This window comes from Oncorhynchus mykiss, chromosome 19 (genome assembly GCF_057628025.1).
Source record: "Oncorhynchus mykiss isolate SJ-2025 chromosome 19, ASM5762802v1, whole genome shotgun sequence".
NCBI classification, from domain to species: domain Eukaryota; kingdom Metazoa; phylum Chordata; class Actinopteri; order Salmoniformes; family Salmonidae; genus Oncorhynchus; species Oncorhynchus mykiss.
The window spans coordinates 36,387,938-36,410,219 of NC_143040.1; the positions used below are offsets into that span (position 1 = coordinate 36,387,938).

General features: G+C 47.0%; 1 protein-coding gene across 1 annotated transcript in view; it reads right to left on the minus strand.

Moving 5' to 3' along the window:
• syne1b (spectrin repeat containing, nuclear envelope 1b) overlaps positions 1-22,282 on the minus strand; it is a 136,589-nt gene that overhangs the window by 78,732 nt on the left and 35,575 nt on the right. Inside the window, exons 29-66 of the mRNA XM_090210871.1 lie at positions 22,041-22,208; positions 21,531-21,707; positions 20,899-21,039; positions 20,508-20,668; positions 19,072-19,222; positions 18,664-18,794; positions 17,473-17,569; positions 16,961-17,059; positions 16,434-16,621; positions 13,531-13,654; positions 13,148-13,314; positions 12,881-13,034; positions 12,551-12,754; positions 12,066-12,237; positions 11,672-11,930; positions 10,925-11,104; positions 10,574-10,724; positions 10,226-10,384; positions 9,615-9,797; positions 9,264-9,365; positions 8,789-8,992; positions 8,341-8,548; positions 8,090-8,202; positions 7,626-7,831; positions 6,924-7,365; positions 6,406-6,578; positions 6,120-6,207; positions 5,486-5,707; positions 4,582-4,746; positions 3,978-4,334; positions 3,601-3,737; positions 3,225-3,402; positions 2,381-2,563; positions 2,140-2,283; positions 1,470-1,625; positions 891-1,055; positions 362-534; positions 36-189 (exon numbers count right to left, since the gene is read on the minus strand). Coding sequence (XP_090066997.1) covers positions 36-189; positions 362-534; positions 891-1,055; positions 1,470-1,625; positions 2,140-2,283; positions 2,381-2,563; positions 3,225-3,402; positions 3,601-3,737; positions 3,978-4,334; positions 4,582-4,746; positions 5,486-5,707; positions 6,120-6,207; positions 6,406-6,578; positions 6,924-7,365; positions 7,626-7,831; positions 8,090-8,202; positions 8,341-8,548; positions 8,789-8,992; positions 9,264-9,365; positions 9,615-9,797; positions 10,226-10,384; positions 10,574-10,724; positions 10,925-11,104; positions 11,672-11,930; positions 12,066-12,237; positions 12,551-12,754; positions 12,881-13,034; positions 13,148-13,314; positions 13,531-13,654; positions 16,434-16,621; positions 16,961-17,059; positions 17,473-17,569; positions 18,664-18,794; positions 19,072-19,222; positions 20,508-20,668; positions 20,899-21,039; positions 21,531-21,707; positions 22,041-22,208 — 6,636 coding nt within the window. The remainder of the gene's footprint in view (positions 1-35; positions 190-361; positions 535-890; positions 1,056-1,469; positions 1,626-2,139; positions 2,284-2,380; positions 2,564-3,224; positions 3,403-3,600; positions 3,738-3,977; positions 4,335-4,581; positions 4,747-5,485; positions 5,708-6,119; positions 6,208-6,405; positions 6,579-6,923; positions 7,366-7,625; positions 7,832-8,089; positions 8,203-8,340; positions 8,549-8,788; positions 8,993-9,263; positions 9,366-9,614; positions 9,798-10,225; positions 10,385-10,573; positions 10,725-10,924; positions 11,105-11,671; positions 11,931-12,065; positions 12,238-12,550; positions 12,755-12,880; positions 13,035-13,147; positions 13,315-13,530; positions 13,655-16,433; positions 16,622-16,960; positions 17,060-17,472; positions 17,570-18,663; positions 18,795-19,071; positions 19,223-20,507; positions 20,669-20,898; positions 21,040-21,530; positions 21,708-22,040; positions 22,209-22,282) is intronic.

Here is a 22,282-nt window from a genome sequence, read left to right on the forward strand (position 1 = left end):
CAATAATAATGAGTAATATAGACGACGGTGGGTACCTTGGCTTTACCCAGGTTGGCAGTTTTGTCTCTCATCTCGGAGAACTGTTTGTCTGTTGTGTCCAGGCTCTCCTCAACATGCTCCACCCAGCCCACAAACTGAAGCACATCCTCCTGGTAGCTGGTCCACTGGGAAAGGGCTCCCTCCAACTGACTGTGAGGGGAATAGAGTGTAGTAAACATAAATATATCAGCTAATCGTCACTAAAGTTACTTGTACACTACCCAAATGTTAAAAATAAAACAAAACATTACATTTGGTCAGATGTTATCATAACCCAGTAAGTATTCTACTAAGGCAGTACACAAGAAAGAAAAAGCTATACCTTTTGCAATGGATGGAGGCGGAAAGCAGGGCATCCCAGGAGTCCTTGAGTTCCTGGATGTGCTTGCAGACTACTGGTACTCCCTCTACTGAGGTGTTCCTCTGGACAGACTCTCCCCTGGTGACCAGCATCTTCAGCTGGATCTCCTTCTCCTGGCGTGCTGTCAGCAAAGCCTGGGAGAATGACATTAAGGGTCAGTCCATGTATAACATAGTGAGGTCTCACAAAGGCAGGAGCAATGCTAACTTAGCTACCTGTTACATACTGGAGATTTACAACAGCTTCTACTCTGTAATCCAAGTCTGATTCTATTTTAGTTTAGCTTTGTTTAATTTTATTTTATTTTATCTAGTTTAGCTTATCTTAGCTTTGTTTAATTCAGTTTATCTTAGCATAGTATAATTTACTTAGCTTAGTTTACTGAGTTTAGTTTGTTTAGTTTAGGTTACTTAGTTTAGTTTACTTAGTTTAGTTTAGCTTAGTTTATCTTGGTGTAGCTTGGTGTAGGTCAGAGGTGGTCGCACTGTACCTCCAGCTTGATCACCCTGCTGTCCAGGACGTTCTTGTCTGCTGTGGGGGTGCAGTAGGTCTGCAGCATGTGGCTGGTGTCGGCCACCCAGTTCTGCAGCTCCTTCAGCCCCTGGGAGAACAGCTGGTGCTCGGTGACGATCCGGTCGATACGGGAAGCCTTCTCCTGTGGGATCACACAGCACAGCACACAGGTCAGCCTCTGTGTGTTCATTCATGTGCACACCCATGACAAATTCAACATAAAGTGAACCTGGGGTTTGTGTATGCAAATGACAACTGGCTACAATCCAGTATGGAAGAAAAGAACAGCAGTAGTAATTTTGCCAGCAAAAATTGAAATTCAGTATTAGCAGTATTAAAGTGTTAGCAATTCAGCATTACCTCAAAACGAAATAGCATCAAGCATAATTACGCTTACAATGATACAATGTTTCATTCTACAACTATAAGATTGTAAATTCATTGATTATCTAGGCAATTTGAACCGGAGTGGTAAGCTCCAGACAAACACAGCTTAGTGCCTCCTCCCTGCCCTCTTGCAGGTAGACAGGCTGGCAGGCAGGCAGACATTAGTTACCTTGGTCATGTTGGTTAGAGCTAGGTACTGTGCAGAGAGTTGTGAGACACGGTGGACAAAGCCCTTTCCGGCCGCGTGTCCGTCCCACAGCAGCTGGGCCTTCTCTTTGAGCCTGATCAGCTGAACCTCTTGAGAGGCTAACTCCTCGAGCACAGACTGCAAGGGCACAAGCAGGTCATCACCGAGACAGAGGCATGCAAGCCAACACACAGACAGTTAGCTAAGTTAACATTGACACTTAAGAGACCAGACATGGAAGAAGAAGACTTGGTCAATGTTATGACCATGAAATACTGTCATGAAATGGAAATCCAAAGAAGGCTAGAAAACACAGCAGACAAAGATGTTTGATGCAAGCATTTGAACAGGGATGTCAAGTGTCAACTCTGTAAACAGTTATTCTTTACTCTCCACTGAACACGCATACAGCAGAAGCATTTGAAAATAGATTGAGTAGATTGGCAGGGCAGAGATGAGCAGTTAGCAGTTATGATAAGCTTTGACAATGCAATGCGGAACTCCATCAGTGACTATGATTGACAGAGCTGAAAAGGTTGGCTTCTGTAACGGCCGCGCTGGTGCCTGGCAAGGCCGGGTGGATGGAGGGATGATGGGAACAGTTATGGTGATACGAAGTGACATAATGACACAGGCTGAGAGCCACGTATACCTGCAGCTTGTGCAACTCCTGCTTTTTAGCTGTGAGGTCGTGGAGTCGTGTGCTGCTCTCCTGTACAGCAACCTCTGTCCCGTGCAGCCACTCCTGAAGGGGCTCCGCACTCGCCTCAAAGTCCTTCATCTGAGACTGGAGGTTCTGAAGCATAGAATTTTTAAATTTTTAAACAAAGTGAATAGATTACACATTATCACCAGAAAGGATTCACACGCTGTACTGTACATAGATTGATTACCTGTAATGCAGTCTCCCTCTGGTGCAGGTTGGACATCAGAGTCTTCCAATCCTCTCTGGCACTGCTAATCTTGGCCCGGACAGCGTCCACTCGGTCTTTGGCAGCAATACTGACCACCAGCTCACCACTTAGCACCACAGCATTCAGCTTGGAGTGGCCCTGTTCCCTGTCACTCAGGAACTCCTTTGGGGTGGAGACAGAAGTCAAGAGATGAGACGCATACTTTTAAAACTTTTGTCCTTGAACAAATATGTTCAAGGACAAAAGGTTTCCTGAACAAAGATAAGAAGTGCTTTTATTGGAGAATATCCATTGAAGAACTCATCAATCAAATGTAAAATGTATTTATAAAGCCCTTTTTACATCAGCAGAAGTCACAAAGTGCTTATACAGAAACCCAGCCTAAAACCCCAAAGAGCAAGCAATGCAGATGTAGAAGTACGTACGGTGGCTAGAAAAAACTCCCTAGAAAGGCAGGAACCTAGGAAGGAACCTAGAGAGGAACCAGGCCCTGAAGGGTGGCCAGTCCTCTTTCTGGCTGTGCCCGGTGGAGATTATAAGAGTTCATGGCAATTAAGGCCAGATCGTTCTTCAAGATGTTCAAACGTTCATAGATGACCAGCAGGCTCAAATAATAATCATAGTGGTTATAGAGGGTGCAACAGGTCAGCACATTTAGGAGTAAATGTCAGTTCGCTTTCATAGCTGAGCATTCAGAGGTCGAGACAGCAGGTGTGGTAGGGAGAGAGAGAGAGAGAGAGAGAGAGAGAGAGAGAGAGAGAGGGAGAGTGAGCTGATGGACTAGGCTTGATTTTGAGTCCAGGAAAACTGGCCCTTAGTGTACCTGTATCTTCTGCAGGCTGGAGGAGGCCTCGCTGAGGTTCTGAGGCACGTCAAAGCACTTGGCTGTGATGATCTTGGCGTTAACCAGCCACTGCTGGAACTCTCGGAAAGTGGCACGGAACCGCTGCTCCAGAAGCTTCTCTTTGCTCTGGCATTCTCTGGAGGCCTGCAGGCTCAGACTAGGAGGGAGAAGAGAGGACCAGATACCAGACCAGGACCAATTACTTTTACACAGCACCTACAGGGCGGTATTCTGACTTGAGATCTGATTCTGCACGCGTAACTTTCTGTGCAAGTCTCCCATTGACATCAGTGAACGGTTTGCGTGAAAGTTTGAGTATAGTAGGAATCCTCCATCCTGCTGCTGACTGACTCACCTGTTGTACTCCTTGATGAGGGAGGACACTCTCTCTGACTGAGTGCCCAGGTCCCTTGAGAACCGCCATAGGTCGTTGAGCTGGGACTTCAGACTGTCTGACATGGGCTCCACTTTAACCAGGCCATCCAGAGTGTCCTGGGTGGCACACACACGAAATGAGAAGATGCTTGTAGAGGAGAGTGAATGGAGGATTGTGGATGCCTGAGTATATGGCGATTTTGGGCATTTAATTTTCACTTTGAAAACACTTTGAAAACACTCATCATAACTATAACGGATCCTTCCTTTACTGTTGCATTCCACTTTGGAATTGCATCAATACTTGAAAATATATATATATATATATATATAAGAATAACTGCAAAGGAGCCTTACTTTTGCAATCTGCCAGCCCTGCACGGCCTCCTCCCCACAGTTTTTCCCCTCGGTCTGAGAGAGTCTGTCTCTCCACTCCTGCAGCTGACTGCTAAACTCCTGCAGGTTCTGCTCCAGCTGAGCAGCCAAGCAGTTAAACTCCTGTTCTGAGCTGGCGATTTGAGAGAGCGCAGTCTCCAGGCCTGCCCTGGTCTGCAGTGCCCCACGCTCCCAGTGCTCCCAGGCAGACAGCAGGGCTGCCTCCTCCCTCTCCACAGCCTCGAAGCCCCCGGAGCCCGTGTGGTCCCTCGCTGCAGCCCCACAACGCTGCACCCGGCTGAGACGCTCTCGGCCACACTGCCTGGAGTCTATCAGCTCCTGGATTGGAACATGGAACATTTGAACAGGAAACATTCAACTGTTACTGTTCCTGCCAACGACTCTCCATCCGTCACTAGGATGTCCTATAGAGGCTTGGCGCAGACAGAGAGACATACTTTTCCTTACGGGAGGGTAACATTTATTTAATTTTTTTGCATGTGCCTAATCTCTAATGATTACTTTGATGTGTCAATGATGTGTCAACAAGGTGTTTATATTGTATGTGATGATTGAACATCCTCACCCGAACTTTGGCGAGCTTCCTCTTTACAGAGGTGGAGTCTCCTGACAGATCCGACCAGCGCTGGAGCTCCTCCCTGGCAGAGGTCAGCCAATCATTGAAGTCCCTCACAGCTTCCAGGTAGTGCTCATGCTCTGTCACTATGTTCTCCATGGCGTGAACCTTACTCTGAGGGGTGGACGGCAGACAGAGACTGAGTTAGGCTGTGTCAGATTTACACATCGAGTACACTGTGAACAAAGACTGGATATTGTCTTGATGCATTAACATCAATGCAAGTCGATTACAACAACCAAACTAGATGAATTGAGGCTAATAACCCAAACAGATCGTCAGACTTTTTTTTTTCTTTTTTAATTTTACCCCTTTTTCGTGGTCTACAATTATTGTAGTAGCTACTATCTTGTCTCATTGCTACAACTCCCGTACGGGCTCGGGAGAGACAAAGGCTGAATGTCATGCGTCCTCCGATACCAGCCGTACTGCTTCTTAACACAGCGCGCATCCAACCCGGAAGCCAGCCGCACCAATGTGTCGGAGGCTACATCGTGCACCTGGCAACCTTGGCTAGCGCGCACTGCGCCCGGCCCGCCACAGGAGTCGCTGGTGAGACAAGGAGAACCCTACCGACCAATCCCTCCCTAACCCGGACGACGCTAGGCCAATTGTGCGTCGCCCCACGGACCTCCCGGTCGCGGCCGGTTACGACAGAGCCTGGGCGCGAACCCAGGGACTCTGATGGCACAGCTGGCGCTGCAGTACAGCGCCCTTAACCACTGCGCCACCCGGGACGCCAAGATCGCCAGACTTGAACTGAATGTACTTATGTAGTTATTAGATGTAGTTATTACACAAAGGAGAAAAGCATGTATCTAACTGCCATCCTTTATGAGCAAGGCTTGATTACCTTGACGACAGCGGTGATATCAGCAAAGTGTGCATTGAGCTCCATTCTCTGCTCTGGTCCGAAGGCCTGGTCGCCTGTCTTCTCATGCAGCTCTGCAGCCTTCTCGGTCAGCCTGGCCAGTGGTGCTGTATGAGCCTCCACGTCAGCCTGCAGGGCTCTGAGACGCTCCAGGAGAGAAGCCTTTTCCTTCAGGCCTGGCTGCTGGGCGAGCGCCAGAACCACCTACATTTACATTGACATTTGAGTCACCTAATAGACGCTCTTATCTTGAGAAACTTACATGCAGTGCATTCAAGTAAGGAAGGTAAAACAACCACATCTCAATCAATAAAGTATTTAAAATAGCCGATATATGCTAAATCAGTGGAAGAAAAGATAAGTCGAGGGGTTCTACCTGCTAAAAGAGGATTCTGAGATAATTGGCTTTAATGTTCCGAACCCTCATTGGTTTGAATGGTGTCAGCAATTTTTTATCTTGTATTCTTTTGAACTTAACATGAATTGGGGTATTTTTAGTATTATATGGTATACAACATTGAAGAGAACAAGGCAATGTCAATAACTCAATTTAGACAAAAATGCTGATAGAACCTTATAGTCCCAATCTCTAAAAGTGTGCACAGCGAAATCTCACCTCCTGCTCTACAGACTCCATCCACTGCTGCAGCTGACCCTTACTCTCCTGGTAGCTACTCCACAGGGCCACCGTCCACTCTAGACGACTGGGTTGGTCAACACAAGAAAACAAGCACAAGCACACACACACAGATTAACACACACAGAGACGTGGAAGATTGGAGCATACTTACTACGGGTAGTGAGCAGCTTGTTATACACATAACATCATGTATTGTGCTACTCCAAACTGCAGCGAGAGATTCACTGTAGTTGTACCGGGGTAAACGGGCAGCGTACTGTACCTGTGACAACTCATGGCGGTCATGAGCATGTTGGCCCAGGCATCCTTTAGGTTCTGTAACTGGGAGCGGATGGCCTCCTGTCCCTCCACACTGTTGTGCTTCAGGACCTGCTCGCCCTTCCCTACCGCCATGTTCAGCTTCACCTCGCCCTCGCCCTTCATCAGCAGGATGTCCTGGAACACACATGAAGAGCAAAGCAAACTTTATTTGCTTTGCTGAAGTCTTGTTCAACATCCATGTAGACCATTTCCTCATTGAAACATTGACCTTCCATGGCTCGTGTTATCCCAAAGTAGTGGTTCTCAACCTGGGGTACTAGCACCCCTGGCGGTACCTGGCCTGTCCACAAGGGGGTACATGGGAGGACTCATAAGAACATAGGCTAATGATTAGTTGCACATGAGGTACTTGAGGTAAATGTAACGGGGGGTAAAGTAACCAACAAATATAAAATGATAACCCCTGAATTAAGGTCTCTATCATGGCTACATCAGCTTCAGTTTGTCATGTTGTCTGACCTGTACAAGTCCCAGCCTCTTCTCCAGCTTCTCCTTGTTCCCCAGTGTACTGTTGAGGCTCCCCAGTCGTTCCTGTACACCGTTCAGCCAGGACCAGGTGCTCTGCAGGGTCTCCTCAAATGCCTGCTGTTCCTGTAGGGTCATCTGGCAGCTCCGCAGCCTCTCCCTCACCCTCCGCAGCAGACCTTGGTGCTGAGACTGCAGCCCCGCAGCCGCCCGCGTCTCGCCACCGTCGCCCCGTCCACCTTCGTTCAGGGCCTGCGACTCCTGACACAGTCGCTCGAACGAGTCCCTTTCTTTGAGCACGTCCTGGTGGTATCCCTCCACCCTCTCCAGTGTTGCCTTCTCAGGATCCCTGTGTTTCTCCTCAGGCAGCTCTGTGTTCAGCCTCTGCTCCATGTGCTCCAGCCAACGCTTCAGCCTCTTCAGACGCCCCTCAAACCTGACAGACAGAGATATATCACCATTTAACAGTCACAGACTCATAGACATCTATGACTGTATCCCTCAGGTCTACTCTTGGGCTCCAAGGCTGCATCTCAATATTCTATTGTTCTACCTCTAGAAGTTGATTTTGCCCCATCTGTACTGAAAGAACAATATAGGACAGAGCAACACCTGGATAGGCCTGGATAAGTGAAGATGAGGGAAAGGAGAGGAAGTCTCTTTATATTATTGAGATCCATCCCAAGTATCTCTTACCCATTTAGTTGTGCAGTGCTGTCCTCCAGGGCCTGTTGGTTGAGTCTACACTGCGCTACGAAGCGGTCCCAGTCCTGCTGGATGGAGGAGAGGTGATGCTGCACCTGGCCAGCGCTGGCCTTAGGGAGATGGAGAAGGAGCTTCTCCCCTTCCTCACACACCTGAGTCAGACGCACCTCCCCTTCCTCTACACGCTCCAGAGCCCCCTAAACGATAGGAGGACACATCTTTATACTGTATGTGACAGAGCAACACTTGCACAAGTAATTAACTGTTTAACTGCCAGTTTCCAGGGCACAAACTTAGTCTAGACCTAGAATTTTTAAAAACAGACTCAATGGAAAAATGTTCATTTTACTCCAGGACTAGTCTTAATCTGCGTCCGGGGAAACCTACTTTAAGAGACTGAGGATTAATGGTATAATTAAGGGTTGTATGGGTTATATGTTGTGTTCGGACTGTACCTTTAGCTTCTGGAGTTTGCGCTCCACAATGCTAGTGTCTCCTGATCGGTCAGAGCACTCCTTCACTACCTCCCTCTGCCCAGACAGCCAGCTGTGGAACTCCCGAACCAGTTCTACAGAACAAGAGAGACAGTGATTATCATCATCCTCGTCATGGTTGTAGAATATTGCAGAATAGAATACAGTAGTGTAGTGCAGAATAGATATAGCGATAGATCAATCAATCCATCCATCAATTCAGTCCTTCTCACCATTGAAGTGTTTTTGCAGGCCGTGCTGCAGGGAGGCCAGGGTCCTGGAGGAGAGCTGGTTGACAAACTCGTAGCTCTTGATGAGGTCAGTGAGGGCACTGCCCAGCCCAGCCAGCTCCTCAGAAGGGTACTTCCGACACAGAGTGTTCAGGCTCTCCCTGGTAGAATCTATGCTGCCTTGCTGGTTCTGAAGGTCCTTCTGGAGGTCCTGTCATGCAATTCACACACATATGAGTTCCACACCTAGAGCAATAATAATATACAGAATAACACGTGTGAGCATTCAGAAAAATAACTTAGTCAGGAACTCCTGGAAAGAGGTAAAGGCCTTGCACAGAAAATAGTGAAGTGGAGAGCCATGGTGATTCCCTATGCTCACAAGAGGGTCAAGTGGACTGAGTCAAGTAAGTTCTCAGGTAAAAGCTGTTTCAATTCAAAATCTACCCACCTTGACTCTGCAGATGTCCTCTGGGTCAGAGCCAATCGGTGAGCTCGTCAGGGATCGCTCCATGCTCTTAAGCCAATCAGACATCTGAGTAATGTAGTCCTCTAGCTGCTTCCTCTGGGAGCTGAAGTCCCGGAGGTTTCCACTGGCCTGCTCACACAGCTTCTGCACCTGGCTCATCTTCTTCCTCAAGTCTGCTTCCAGCACCTGATAGAAACATACAGAAGATCTTTAGCTCCCTTCTGAAATTGTATGGGGCAACCCGACTGAGCACGAGTTTCCCAAAATGTTCGTAGCACTATTGTTCATTCATTGCCTACCAATGGACTACAAATAATCTCAGTTCTTCAAAGGTTTTAGGAAACTCACAATGTGTCAGTTAGTTCAAAAGTTTGCTTCAACATACATAACTTCAAACAAGATTTTCAAAAGCTATGGATGTCTGAAGTCTGGGCTTCAAAATTATAATGAGCAACACCTGTAGTTTGGATGGAGTTTCCTGGCTACGGCTGAGATGCTTCAGTTCTGACACTTTCCCTTGCAGGTTTACAAGCTTGTTCTCGTTTTTTCCCATCTCCACCTATACATAAGGGAAAAAATGGAAACTTTGATTTCATCTATATGTTTGAGCATTTGGGATTTGCAGAAATTAAAGGATTGGATGATTAGTGGATTTGGGATGCAGTATCTGAAAAAATGAATTGAGTCAAACTGATTGGACAGAATCATTTAGCAGACAACTTTAGCTCCACCATTCTCCCGTTTTAAAGGGTAGTAGAAGGAACATCTTACTGTGTATCTGTGTCTGGTGTGTCTCAATGCATCATACCTGTAATGCAGAGAGTTTGGTCTCCATCCGCTGGCTGTCGTTGAGGTTGTTCAGGCTCTCACTGAGTTCCATCACAGAGTTAGTTGTCCATCCCTCGATCTCCTCGCTGATTTGGCGTACATCGTCCCATAACGCCAAGCTCTGGATCAGATGTTCAATGTTGTCTTCAACCCTCTCCGACACCTGTAATGTAAAGGGACAAAATCAACCTCTGTAAATTCCCAAAATTGTGGAGGCAAAATAAATCACGGAAGACCAAGGAACACCTGAAGAGGACCTGCACAAACAGAGATGGACAAACTGAAATACTCATGGAAGGAACTTGAGGGAACTTGAGAAACTGTCCCAAAACAGAGTGCTGTGGAGAACATTTGGGGATCACCTATGCTCCTCACGGTCAGATTAAAAAGGCCAAATCAAGACAATATCACTATTGTACCTCTTGTTTTTTATTCAATTCAAAATACTGAATATCCCACAAGGGCCAATGATGTAGGCTGGCATGCAGGTGCATAAAAACAACATTTAACAATCAACATACAGCACAGCAACAACACACCAATAGTGGATGACCTAAACTCCTCATGGCAAGGCTGGAAATGTAGACTTACATCGAGCCACTGGTCCACCAGTGTCTCCATGTCCTTCCTCATCAGCTGGGTCTCACAGTCTGAGATCTTCTTCAGCTCACTCAACAGCTGCTTCCCTTTACTGGAAAATTGGTCGAGCTCACTTTGCCTGGCTGACGTCTCCGCCTTCGCTGCTTCATGCTGCACAGATGAAGAATGGGAAAACAGTGAGAACGAAGAGCAACAAAAACTTTTATTTTGAAGTGATTACCTTTATTTTGAAGTTCACTGTAGCAATATAGTAGCAATAACAAGATAGTAGCTGGTAACAGTGTACTAATGTTTAACACAAGTTTATATGAGAACTGAGATGAATGTCATTATCCTAACCTTAGACAGCGCTCTCTTGGTCTCCTCATAGTCCTTCAGAGCAGAACCAATGTCAGCCACAGCCTCAGTGTTCTCTGTGATGGTTGTTATGGATGTCTTCAAGCTCTGGTACTCTCTCATCAGCTCCACCAGAACACTGCACTGCTCCTGTCTGCCAACAACCGTACAACTCTTACTATAGGATTCATTTGTGTGTGTGTGTGTGTGTGGGGGGGGGGGGGCTACAGTTTTGCTAAGTTTTGCCATTCTTAAAGGGTATGATAATTATATGTCCCTGATTAGTTTAGAGGCTTTGTGATAGTTTGGTAATTATTCTATGTTATGTTATGCAGATGACAGAGACCTACGCACCTGTCAGTGATGAGTCTCTTGGTGTCTTCCCAGGTGGTTTCCAGGAGGCTGATTTCTCGGAAAACCTCCCCAGCCAGCTCTGCATCTCTCTGGGCTAGCTGCTGGCCCTTGTCCCTAAGCCACTGCTCCTCGTGTTGGTGAGACTGGAGCTCATCCTCCAGCTGGTTAAAGAACCGCAGCCTGGATACCACAGAGAACGAGAGAAGAAGGAGGGACTCATTTACAGTCAGCTATTCACAACTCACACATTAGAGCAGGGTTCCCCAGCTGGGTTCCTGAATTTGACCCATGGGTGATTTGATTTGGCCCCCCCAAGTTTCCAATGAAAAAATAAGCAAATCAGCTCCAAGTGATTTTAATTTTGGGAATCTGTTCCAAACTATTCCCACTCATAATTGAGGGGATATACTACTGTATGTGATCTTATACAATGTAAGCAAGGTTTGAAAAGATTATGGTTTAGTCAACTAATATGTCTGTTTGGGATTCTTGTCAATTTGCTAAATTTATTAGGAATTAGGAATTATGTTCCTAATTATGTTCCGGCCCCCTGACGATCCGCTCAAGAAAAAAAACGACCCGCGGCTAAATCTAGTTGATGATCCCTGCACTAGAGAGTATTGAAGAGAGAGAGAGAGTAGCAGGGTATGGCCCAAAACCTAACTTGAGATCCAGTTGCATAACCATTGACATCAATTTCATGTTTGAATTCTGCTCTTTGTGACACTAGCATTAAACTGTAGCTACCTCTGCTGCAGGGCAAGTGGGCTGGGTTCTCTGAGGCTCTGGTGGTCCGCCTTCTCCTCGATGTCCTCCACACTCTTCAGCAGCTGCTCCTTCCTCTGCCTGAAGGAGCTCCACAGCGCTCCCAAAGCCTCTGCCTCACTTTGCTTGGTCCCCACCAGGTTCCTCACCATGTCTAGCTCTCCGCTGAGACCATCAGCCAGCACCCGGCACGACGTCCGGGTGCCTCCCTCTGCAGTGCTGCTCACCACGTGTAGGTGGCCTTCAAATCAAATCAAAACTTGATTTTTATAACACGCCGTACAATGTAGCAAGACAAAGTGCAGGGGAGCAATACAATTCAGAGGAACAAGTACATCAAATAAATAATAGGAAATTAAATCAATCATAAAAATACCTTTACAGAGGCTGCTGTCCAAGCTGGCTGCCAGGTTCTCCAGTCTGCTGATGTCTGGGACGATGGCCTCCAGTTCTCGCTGCAGCTCTTCCACCCGACCCCGGTCCCAGCTCCCTGCGCTCTCCACCGTTTGCCTCAGGCCTCGTAGTACCCCTGCAGCTGCACCGTGGGTCTGTAGGCATAAGACAGGCTGTGTTTTTTAACTCCAACATGTTAACCCCTTACACTCTATTTAACAACTTTTGAATGACTATCCCAAACCTTACCTCTTACCTTAACCCTGACCCTAACCTTACCCCTAAACCTAACCATATTCCTACTTATTGAATGTTTACTTAAACAGGTTTCAGCAACATCTGGGTACTTGGAAATGATGACCAAGAAAGAATGCAGGACTAAGGCAAGCTAGCCAGCCAAAGCTTACCTTAACATGTTGTCTGGTCATGTTGTAGGACCTATGCCCCCCTATTCAGCCTATATCTTACCTCCAGCAAGGCCTCTAGCTTTTCCAAGCAGTCCAGACGGACTTCAGCCAGCTGCTGGGCCTCCAGGTAGGGCTGTAGGCAGCTCCCCTGTCTCCCCTGGAGGAGCTGAGCATCTTGGGGATCACACGAGGCACACAGACCCTCTGTCTGAAGCTCCAGGCTCTCCCTCACACCGCTCTGCTTCTGAAGTGCAGCCAGAGTCTCCTACAGAAGACCATATAGGATGCAGAGGAGTAGGAAGATGAGATGTCATATATAACACTGTTATTACAGATATCTCACAGTAGAACAGACAAACAAACAAAAAACATTGTTGACCGTAGTTCGTACCTTGACTTGGGCCACAGCAGGCTGCAGGTCAGTGATGTTGACCTGGGAAGCTGAGTGTAGGTTGGAAAGGAGCGTCTCACTACACTGAGAAAACGTATGCAGGGCCTGGTCAAACTGCTCCACCTGGGACAGGTGGCTCTGGAGCTCCTGGATTCTGTACAGTATGCAAATAACAGACAAATCTATCAACTGTGTGCTGTGCAGTAGTAGTAAGACCTAATTATGTTGGAAATGTGATGTGACAAAACAGACCATCTTCTGACTGACCTGTGAGGGATGTGTTCATTCTGGGAGATCCATCTCTTCTTCAGCTGCTCCAGGTCCTCTCTAAGCTCCCTTGCCCGCTCCACTGGAGCAGTGGGGTACAGAGATGTTCCCAAGGTCACCAGGCCAGTATGGAGGGGCTCCAGCGACACCACCTCATACTGCAAATCCTACAGAAGACAAGCTTTTGTTGAGCATCTACTCCAGCAAGCCTTTCAACAAAATTATTTCCCATACAGAGATTAAATCTAGTTCTGGACCAATAAACACCTTTAATGGAGAATCTTCAGGCTTAATCTGTCTCGGAAACTGGCCCTAATTACATATGGAACCATGTGCAGGATCAGTCCAGGAACAAAAATTAAAAATGGATGAATTTACAGTACCTGCAAGTCTTGCAGCTCACTCTGTAGCTTTGTTTTATCTGCAGGCAGGCAATGGCTCTCAGGTTTGGATGTAGACTCACATCTCTCCAAGCAGGATACAAAGCTAGAACGATCCTTCTCATACCTGAAACAAAGTATCCAAGTTTAAAGATCCAATGCAGACATTTTTGTCTCAATATCAAATCATTTCTGGGTAACAATTAAGTGCCCTACCGTGATTGTTTTCAATTAAAATGTTCAAAAAGAAACAAAAATATCTTCTTAGTTAGCAAAGATCAATTTCCCAAGCAAGATTTTGCTAGGGCTGTCTGGGATTGGTCTGAGATGGGAGGGGAAAACTGAAAACTAGCTGTTATTGGCAGAGAGGTTTGGAACTCTTTCTTATTGGTCTAACAAATGTACCAAAATTCAATCCCACCAAAACAGGATGACATTTCAGGCAGTCTCTTCAAACAACGCTTACACTGTAAGTGCATTATCATAATTTTCACAACTTCCTAGTATTATTCCAAACTAGGGCTGTGGCGGTCATTAAGTTTTGTCAGCCGGTGATTGTCAAACAAATAACTGTCGGTCTCACGGTAATGGACCATTAATTAACACATTGTGCATCTCCTGGCTTCCACAAGCCACTCATTGTCACGCCCTGATGATAGAGAGCCTTTCTCTATTTTGTTTAGGTCGGGGTGTGACTAGGGTGGGTAATCTAGGTTGTTTTATTTCTATGTTGGCCTGGTATGGTTCCCAATCAGAGACAGCTATTTAGCATTGTCTCTGATTGGGGATCATATTTAGGCAGCCATTTCCCCACTGTTTTTTTGTGGAATCTTGTGTATGTGTAGTTGCCTGTGAGCACTCCATAGCTTCACGTGTGGTTTGCTCTTTATTGTTTTTGCGTTTCACTAATAAAAAGATGTGGAACCCATATCACGCTGCGCCTTGGTCCGAATGTTATTTTGACGATCTTGACAGAAGATCCCACCAAATCAGGACCAAGCAGCGTGCCAGGAGGAGAAGGTATCCTGGGTATCTTGGGAGGAGATCAAGGAGGAGAAGATATCCTGGACTTGGAAGGAAATAATGGGAGGACACGAAAGCCTTCCTTGGAAGCAGAAGGCAAGGAGAGAAGGGAAGACAGCGACGACGCCGTGGTTCGCGGCCACAACGAAAGCCCAAAGAACAGCCCCAATAATTTCTTGGGGGGTGGCACACGGGGTGGTCGGCGGAGCCGAGGAGTGAACCAGACCCAATCTGGGAGAAGATGGAGAAATTGGAGGAGAGTGAACGGAGCGAGTCAGAGACCGTCAGTGAGTTAATGGAGAAATTGGAGAAGAGAGAAATGAGAGAGTTGTTGTGTTGGTGTATGATGCACGACATTCGCCCTAAGGAGCGCGTCATCAGTTTGCTGCCACCTGAGTCAGCTCTCCGTACTCGTCCTGAGGAGCTTGCTAGCAGTCTTGTAAAAAACTGTGCCGACTCCACGCACCAGGTCTCCAGTACGCCTCCACTGCCCAGTACGTCCTGTGCCAGCTCTCGCACTCGCCTTGAGGAGCGTGTCATCTGTCCGGTACCATGTGTGCCGGCTCCACGCACTAGGCCTCCAGTGCACCTCCCCAGTCCGGTACCACCTGTGCCGGCTCCACGCACTAGGCCTCCAGTGCACCTCCCCAGTCCGGTACCACCTGTGCCAGCTCCACGCACTAGGCATCCAGTGCGCCTCCCCAGTGAGGTACGTCCTGTGCCTGCTCCTCGCACTCGCCCTGAAGTGCGTGTCACCAGTCCGGTGCCACCTGTGCCGGCTCCACGCACTAGGCCTCCAGTGCGCCTTCACAGTCCGGTGCGTCCTGTGCCTGCTCCTCGCCCTCGCGCTCGCCGGAAGCCTGGTGCGTGGAGCCAGGCTTCCGGCGAAGGTTCACAGTCCAGAGCTTCCGGCGACGGTCCCCAGTCCAGAGCTTCTGGCGATGATCCCCAGTCCAGAGCTTCCGGCGATGATCCCCAGTCGAATAGCTTCCTGCGACGGCGCCCAGTCCAGAGCTTCCAGCGACGGTTCCCAGTCCAGAGCATCTGGCGACGGTTCACGGTCCGGAACCTCCTGTGACGGTCCACGGTCCGGAACCTCCTGCGACGGTCCACGGCCCAGAACCTCCAGCGAGGGTCAACGGTCCGGAACCTACAGCGAGGGCCAACGCTCCGGAGCTTCCAGGCACGGCGTCCAGTCCTGCTCCATGGCAGGAGCCTCCCTCTGCGCCGGTGCCCAATCCAGGCACGGCGTCCAATCCAGCTCCAAGGCCGGAGCCATCCTCTGCGTCGGGGCCCAGTCCAGGCACGGCGTCCAGTCCAGCTCCAAGGCCGGAGCCTTCCTCTGCGTCGAGGCCCAGTCTGGGCACGGCGTCCAGTCCAGCTCCAAGGCTGGAACCTTCCTCTGCACCAAAGTCCAGGTCAGGTCCGGTGTCCAGTCCCGCTCCATGACAGGAGCCTTCCTCTGCGCCGATGTCCAGTCCAGGCACGGCGTCCAGTCCTGTTCCATGGCCAGAGCCATCTTCTGCGCCGGTGCCCAGTCCAGGCACGCCGTCCAGTCCAGCTCCATGGTTGGAGACTTCTTTTTCGGCGCCGATGTCCAGTTTTAATTATGAGATTTCTGTTGTTTGAATTTGGCGCCCTGCACTTTCATTGGGTGTTGTCATATCGTCCCCGTTAACGGGATCTAAGCCATAAGAAGTTAATTAATAAATGTACAAAAACGAGTGTTTCAGAGCTAAAAGCCCAGTTTCCCAGATTCATACTAAGCCTAGTATTGGACTAAAAAGCACTTTCAATGGAGGTTATTTAGATGCTTTAATTGAGGACTATGCATAATCTGTGTCTGGAAAACCTGCCCTCTCCCTCCAGCCCAGCCTTCCTACTTTTGCCATAGAGACAGCAGTTTCTCCAGTGTGTTCTGTTTGTCCTTGGCCTGCCGTAGACTCTGGTCATAGCTGATCTGTAGAGCTGCCACGGCCCTCTCAGCCTGCTCCCTGTCACTGAGTCTACGTGCCCCAGCAGACAGGGACAAGAAGGCTGCCTTCAGCCTCTCCAAGCTCTGGCACACATCCTGGGGGATACAAAGCAAAAACCACATAATTAAATAGAACATTTTACTAAAACAACACCATATATTATATATAGCGCTACAAAGACAACACTAGGGAAAAGACAGCGAGACAATATTGTCAGTCAAATGGCAGAACCTCATAGGTGGCAGTGTGCCAGGGAGATGATCTGAATGTACAACCCTAAAGCTAAAAATGTATATCTCCAGGGAGAAGAAACAGCAGAGGGAGTCTTATGTCTGACATGAAATTAGGATAATGAAGCAAGTAATTAAATAAGTAGCTAGTAAGATACAGTCAGTATATCGTAATGATGAAACTAGAGTGAATGAAAGACATACCATGTGGTCCTGGAGTCCTTTGTAGGTCTCTGACGAGGAGGTACAGGAGGTGACAGGATGGTCCAGTTTCTCATGGAGATCACCAAGAGTTGTTTGGGCCTTTATTAAAATAATTCAGACAATCATTGACTTTGACATTCATCATCTGCTCCAACACCTTAAAAAGGGATACTTCGGGATTTTGGCAATGAGGCCCTTTATCTACTTCCCCAGAGTCAGCAGATACCCATAAACTACTAGTCATTGCGCTAACACTAGTTAGCATTGGCTCACGAAACTAGCTCTAACTTCTTTCATACTGGACACAGAGACATAAAAATGGTATCCACGAGTTCATCTGACTCTGTGGAAGTAGATTAAAGGCCTCCGTGCCAAAATCCCGAAGTATCCTTTTAAGGGATATTTTAATTGATTTTAGAGGTGACATATAGGTAGCTAGTGGTAATTCTAACAGTGATGTCTCGTTCTCCCGAGGTTACTCGGGTAACCAAGACTCTTTTTGTCAGTCGTACCTCTTCAAGGCTGGTGTGGAAGCGGTGCTGTGTGGAGGAGCTCTCCTGTAGCTGTCCATTTAACTGGTCTACACTCTCTCTCAGCTCCTCCCAGTATCTGAAGATGAAAAGATAATACTCAGCAACTTTTTGTAGCACAACGTAGAAGATAAACACGCAGGTTCAAATCAAATCAAATAACATTTTATTGGTCACATACACGTGTTTAGCAGATGTTATCACGGGTGTAGCGAAATGCTTGTAAAAGGTTCCAGAACAAGATGTCAAAATATACTCAGTGACCAGTATATTAGGTATCCCCATCTACACTGAGTGTATAAAACATTAGCAACATCTGCTCTTTCCATGACATAGACTGACCAGGTAAATCCAGGTGAAAGCTACGATCCCTTATTGATGTCACTTGTTAAATCCACTTCAATCAGTGTAGATGAAGGGGAGGAGACAGGTTAAAGAAGGATTTTGAAGCCATTAGACAATTGAGACATGGATTGTGTATGTGTGCCATTCAGAGGGTGAATGGGCAAGACAAAAGATGTAAGTGCCTTTGAACGGGGTATGGTAGTAGGTGTCAGGCGCACTGGTATGAGTGTGACAAGAACTGCAACGCTGCTGGGTTTCTTCATGCTCACAGTTTCCAGTGTGTATCAAGAATAGTCCACCACCCAAAGGGTATCCAGCCAACTTGGCACAACTGTGGGAAGCATTGGAGTCAACATGGGCCAGCATCCCTGTGGAACGCTTTCGACACCTTGTAGAGTCCACGCCCCGACGAATTGACAATGTTCTGAGAGCAAAAGGGGTGCAACTCAATTTTATGACTGTACTATTGTTTTGTACACTCAGTATAGTACCAGGTCGGACCACCCTTGCCCTCAGAACCGCCCTATATTCTTTGGGGAATGGATTGTACAAGGTGTGGCGTTCAAACGTTGCTCAATTGGTTTCAAGGGACGTAACATGTTCCAGGAAAACATTCCCCACACCATTACACCTAAGCCAGCAGTCTATACCGCCATGGACTGCTGCTGCTGCTTACGAAAAACAAATATTTATGTTAAAAAAATGACATTAACAGTTCTGTAATTTAGCAGATGCTCTTATCCAGATAAATGCACATTTACATCGCATTTAGATGTTTACAGTCAGTGCATTCAACCAAGGTAGGTAAAAAAATCCACAAATCAGTACCTGCCAATCTGTGTGAGCCGGGCCTTGATGCGGGCTGCCTCCCCAGAGGAGATAAACTGGGCCAGAGCCTGGGAATCTGCCTCTAGCTGGGAGAACACCTCCACCCTGTCCCCCAGCTCCATACCCACCGCCTGGGAGGAGTGGGGAGGATAAAGATTGTTAGGGGACTAAATGCTAACGTTGATTAATTAGCACTTAATTAGCACAATTCTCAAATGTCAGATCAATAACAAAGGTTTAACTGTTGTAATGGGGTCATTCAAGTTAAGTTATGAGTGCTCTGTTGAAATGATCTGTCCCTGATTTGGATCAAAGATGGAAAATCTTCGAAACAATTAACATGTTGTGCATTCCGTCTAGGGAAAATGTGCTGAAACATACATGAAATGCAGAGGTTGCTGACAGTACCTTTACTGCGTTGATCTGTTGTCCAAGTGGAGCAGTGGAACTCTTTAAAGCATCCAGCTCTTTCTCTTTCTCAGAGATCCACGAGGAGAAGGCCTCAAACTCTGTCCCGAACCGGTCCCACTGAGTCTTCATCCCATCAAGAGCCTTGACACTTGAAAAGGAGAACGATTCATTTAGCTCAGTGATTCTCAGCTGGTAGGTCGGGAGGTTTTGAATGGGTCGCAGGTGTCAGACTTTTCATTTATGTTTTCTTTTGCTGGGATGAAAAAACACTCAGTCTGAACTTTAATGACTAAGAACACGTATAATGTGTGTAGAAATTATAATGAAACTACATTTTACAATCATTTAATCTCTGAAAAGATTTTTCTTCAATCACCATATTATAAGCATATTTTGTTGATTTTGTGGTCTCAAACCAGTGAGTTTACCAATGTTCTTCATTAAGAATATGATTAATAGCCAGCAGCAAGCCAGAGCATACCACCCTGCATACCACTGCTGGCTTGCTTCTGAAGCTAAGCAGGGTTGGTCCTGGTCAGTCCTGGTCAGTCCCTGGATGGGAGATCAGATGGTGTTGGAGGGCCAGTAGGAGGCACTCTTTCCTCTGGTCTAAAAAATATCCCAATGCCCCAGGGCAGTGATTGGGGACACTACCCTGTGTAGGGTGCCGTCTTTCAGATGGGATGTTAAACGGGTCTCCTGACTCTCTGAGGTCATTAAAGATCCTATGGCACTTATCGTAGGGGTGTTAACCCCGGTGTTCTGGCTAAATTCACAATCTGGCCCTAAAACCATCATGGTCACCTAATAATCCCCAGTTTACAATTGGTTCATTCATCCCCCTCCTCTCCTCTGTAACTATTCCCCAAGTAGTTGCTGTAAATGAGAATGTGTTCTCAGTCAATTTACCTGGTAAAATAAATATGGAATTATTGACATTTACTGTCAATATAGCATACTTTTCTTTCCTATTGAATAAAAATATTATGCGAATATTGGGTCGCGACTAAGACAACCTGGTTCAATTTGGGTCTTGAGGGAAAACCACTAATAAAATAAAACTGTGTAGGTAGGCAACACAACAAATAGTATTCAGGGCCCATATGCAGGGTAGCCTAGTGGGTAGAGCGTTGGACTAGTAAACGAAAGGTTGCAAGTTCATATCCCCGAGCTGACAATCTGTCGTTCTGCCCCTGAACAGGCAGTTAACCCACTGTTCATAGGCCATCATTGAAAATAAGAATTTGTTCTTAACTGACTTGCCTAGTTAAAAAAAAATCATAGAGAAGAAGTGCTGATCTAGGGTCATGTTCTCCACGTAATGTTAATCATTATTATCTAAAAGACAAAACTGATTCTAGATTAGCACTCCTACTATGAGAGCGTTTATGAATACAGGCCCAGATCAGAAGCTCGAGGAGGTGTTGTTTTACTCTTTCTTGAGGCCAGCCTCCACTTTGTCCAGTTGTTCACTAAGGGAGCGGGCTTGCTTCTGTAGCAGGGTGCTGTTCTTTGGGCCGAGCTGGATCTCTGCTGCTTTCCTTAACAAGGTGTTCACCGTGGAGGCTTCTGCGTCACTCTGCTTTAAAAGGACCTGTTATGACAATGGAGAATGTGAGAGTCAGAATGTGACTGACACGTTGTGATATGACTAAATTGAATTATTCTTGAAAGGTTTTAAAATCTTAATTTCACATCGCAACATGTAGCCTGAATAGCAAACCTTTAATGTAAAGACATGATACAGCCCTGCCAACTGTCAACTATCCTTCAAAAGTGTCAAATGCCACACTAAAATGTTCACAAAATGTACTTCTCCCTCACCCTGGACTGGTCCAGATCAGTAGCCAGGCTCTCTGGGCTGCTGAAGTTGAGGTCTCTGTCCATGACAGAGCGGGCCCTTGTAACAAACTCCTGCACTGCCCTCTGCTGACCGTCAAACTCCTGCCACGAAGACAGGGTCACCTGGGGGACAAACAGAGACATTCAATACACAGACACCCTGACACCTGGGGACAAACAGAGACATTCAATACACAGACACCCTGACACCTGGGGACAAACAGAGACATTCAATACACAGACACCCTGACACCTGGGGACAAACAGGGACATTCAATACACAGACACCCTGACACCTGAGGACAAACAGGGACATACAGGTAATACACAGATGAACAAATGGGGACGTTCAGCACAATTATTAACACCCTGATATGGTCTGCATTGTTACATCTTGAGCAGACAGGTCGTTTCTAATCCACAGCAAAAACTACCACAGGTAAAAAAAAGTCCTGGACTAAGAAGCACTTTTAATGGACAATCTCAATTAAATACGCTTTTTAGTCCAGAACTAAGATGAATCTGTGTCTAGGAAACTGACCCTAAGGCTCTGGAACACTGTGCAAGAGGATTTCCAATAACCCCAGACAGTACATTCTGGTGAGAGAGGTCACCTCTAACTCCTGCTCCTGTGAGTCCATGGTGTGGTCCATCTTGCTGAGTGTTGTCTCCAGACTCTGCAGGTCCTGCTGTAAGGTCTCCCCCAGCCCCTCCTCAGCCTGTAGCTGATGGCCCCTGGTGATCTGCTGCTGCACATCCTTCCTCTTCATACGCAGACGCTTCAGCTGTTGCTGCACACGGACAAGAGACAACCAAGATGTACGTGTTGGAATGTCATGCAGATGCTTTACATGTCATATACTGTATTACTGTTTGAAAAAAGAATGCATTGACTGTTCAGTATGACAAGAAAAATGACATTTCCAACAACCACAAAAAAACATCATTTTCTTTCATGAATACAATGTAAAGTTCCAACAGCCAGGGCAAAGTTTGTTGCTCCAACTCAATCATTTTACATCGCATAAACCTTTGAGAATAGTTCAATCTAATCAGAAGCAATGTGCGGCCAGTTATCCATCTAACATAGACAGCCAGTGGTGCTCCACTCCAGTCCGACTTACCTGGTGAACCTGGAGCAGTTGCTGGGCCTCCCTGACGGTCTCAGAGTCCAGTATCCTGGTCACTTCCTGGTGTACCTCCTGCTGACCCTGCACCAGCTCTTCCAGCGTACCACGCACCTCCTCCCTGAACTGCACACAGTCCCCCACCGCCAGGACCAACTTCTCAGACTGGGAGACAAAAACACAAGAAAATATCATTTAAAAAAAATTGAATTCCCATTTCCAAACAAAACAAATGCAGG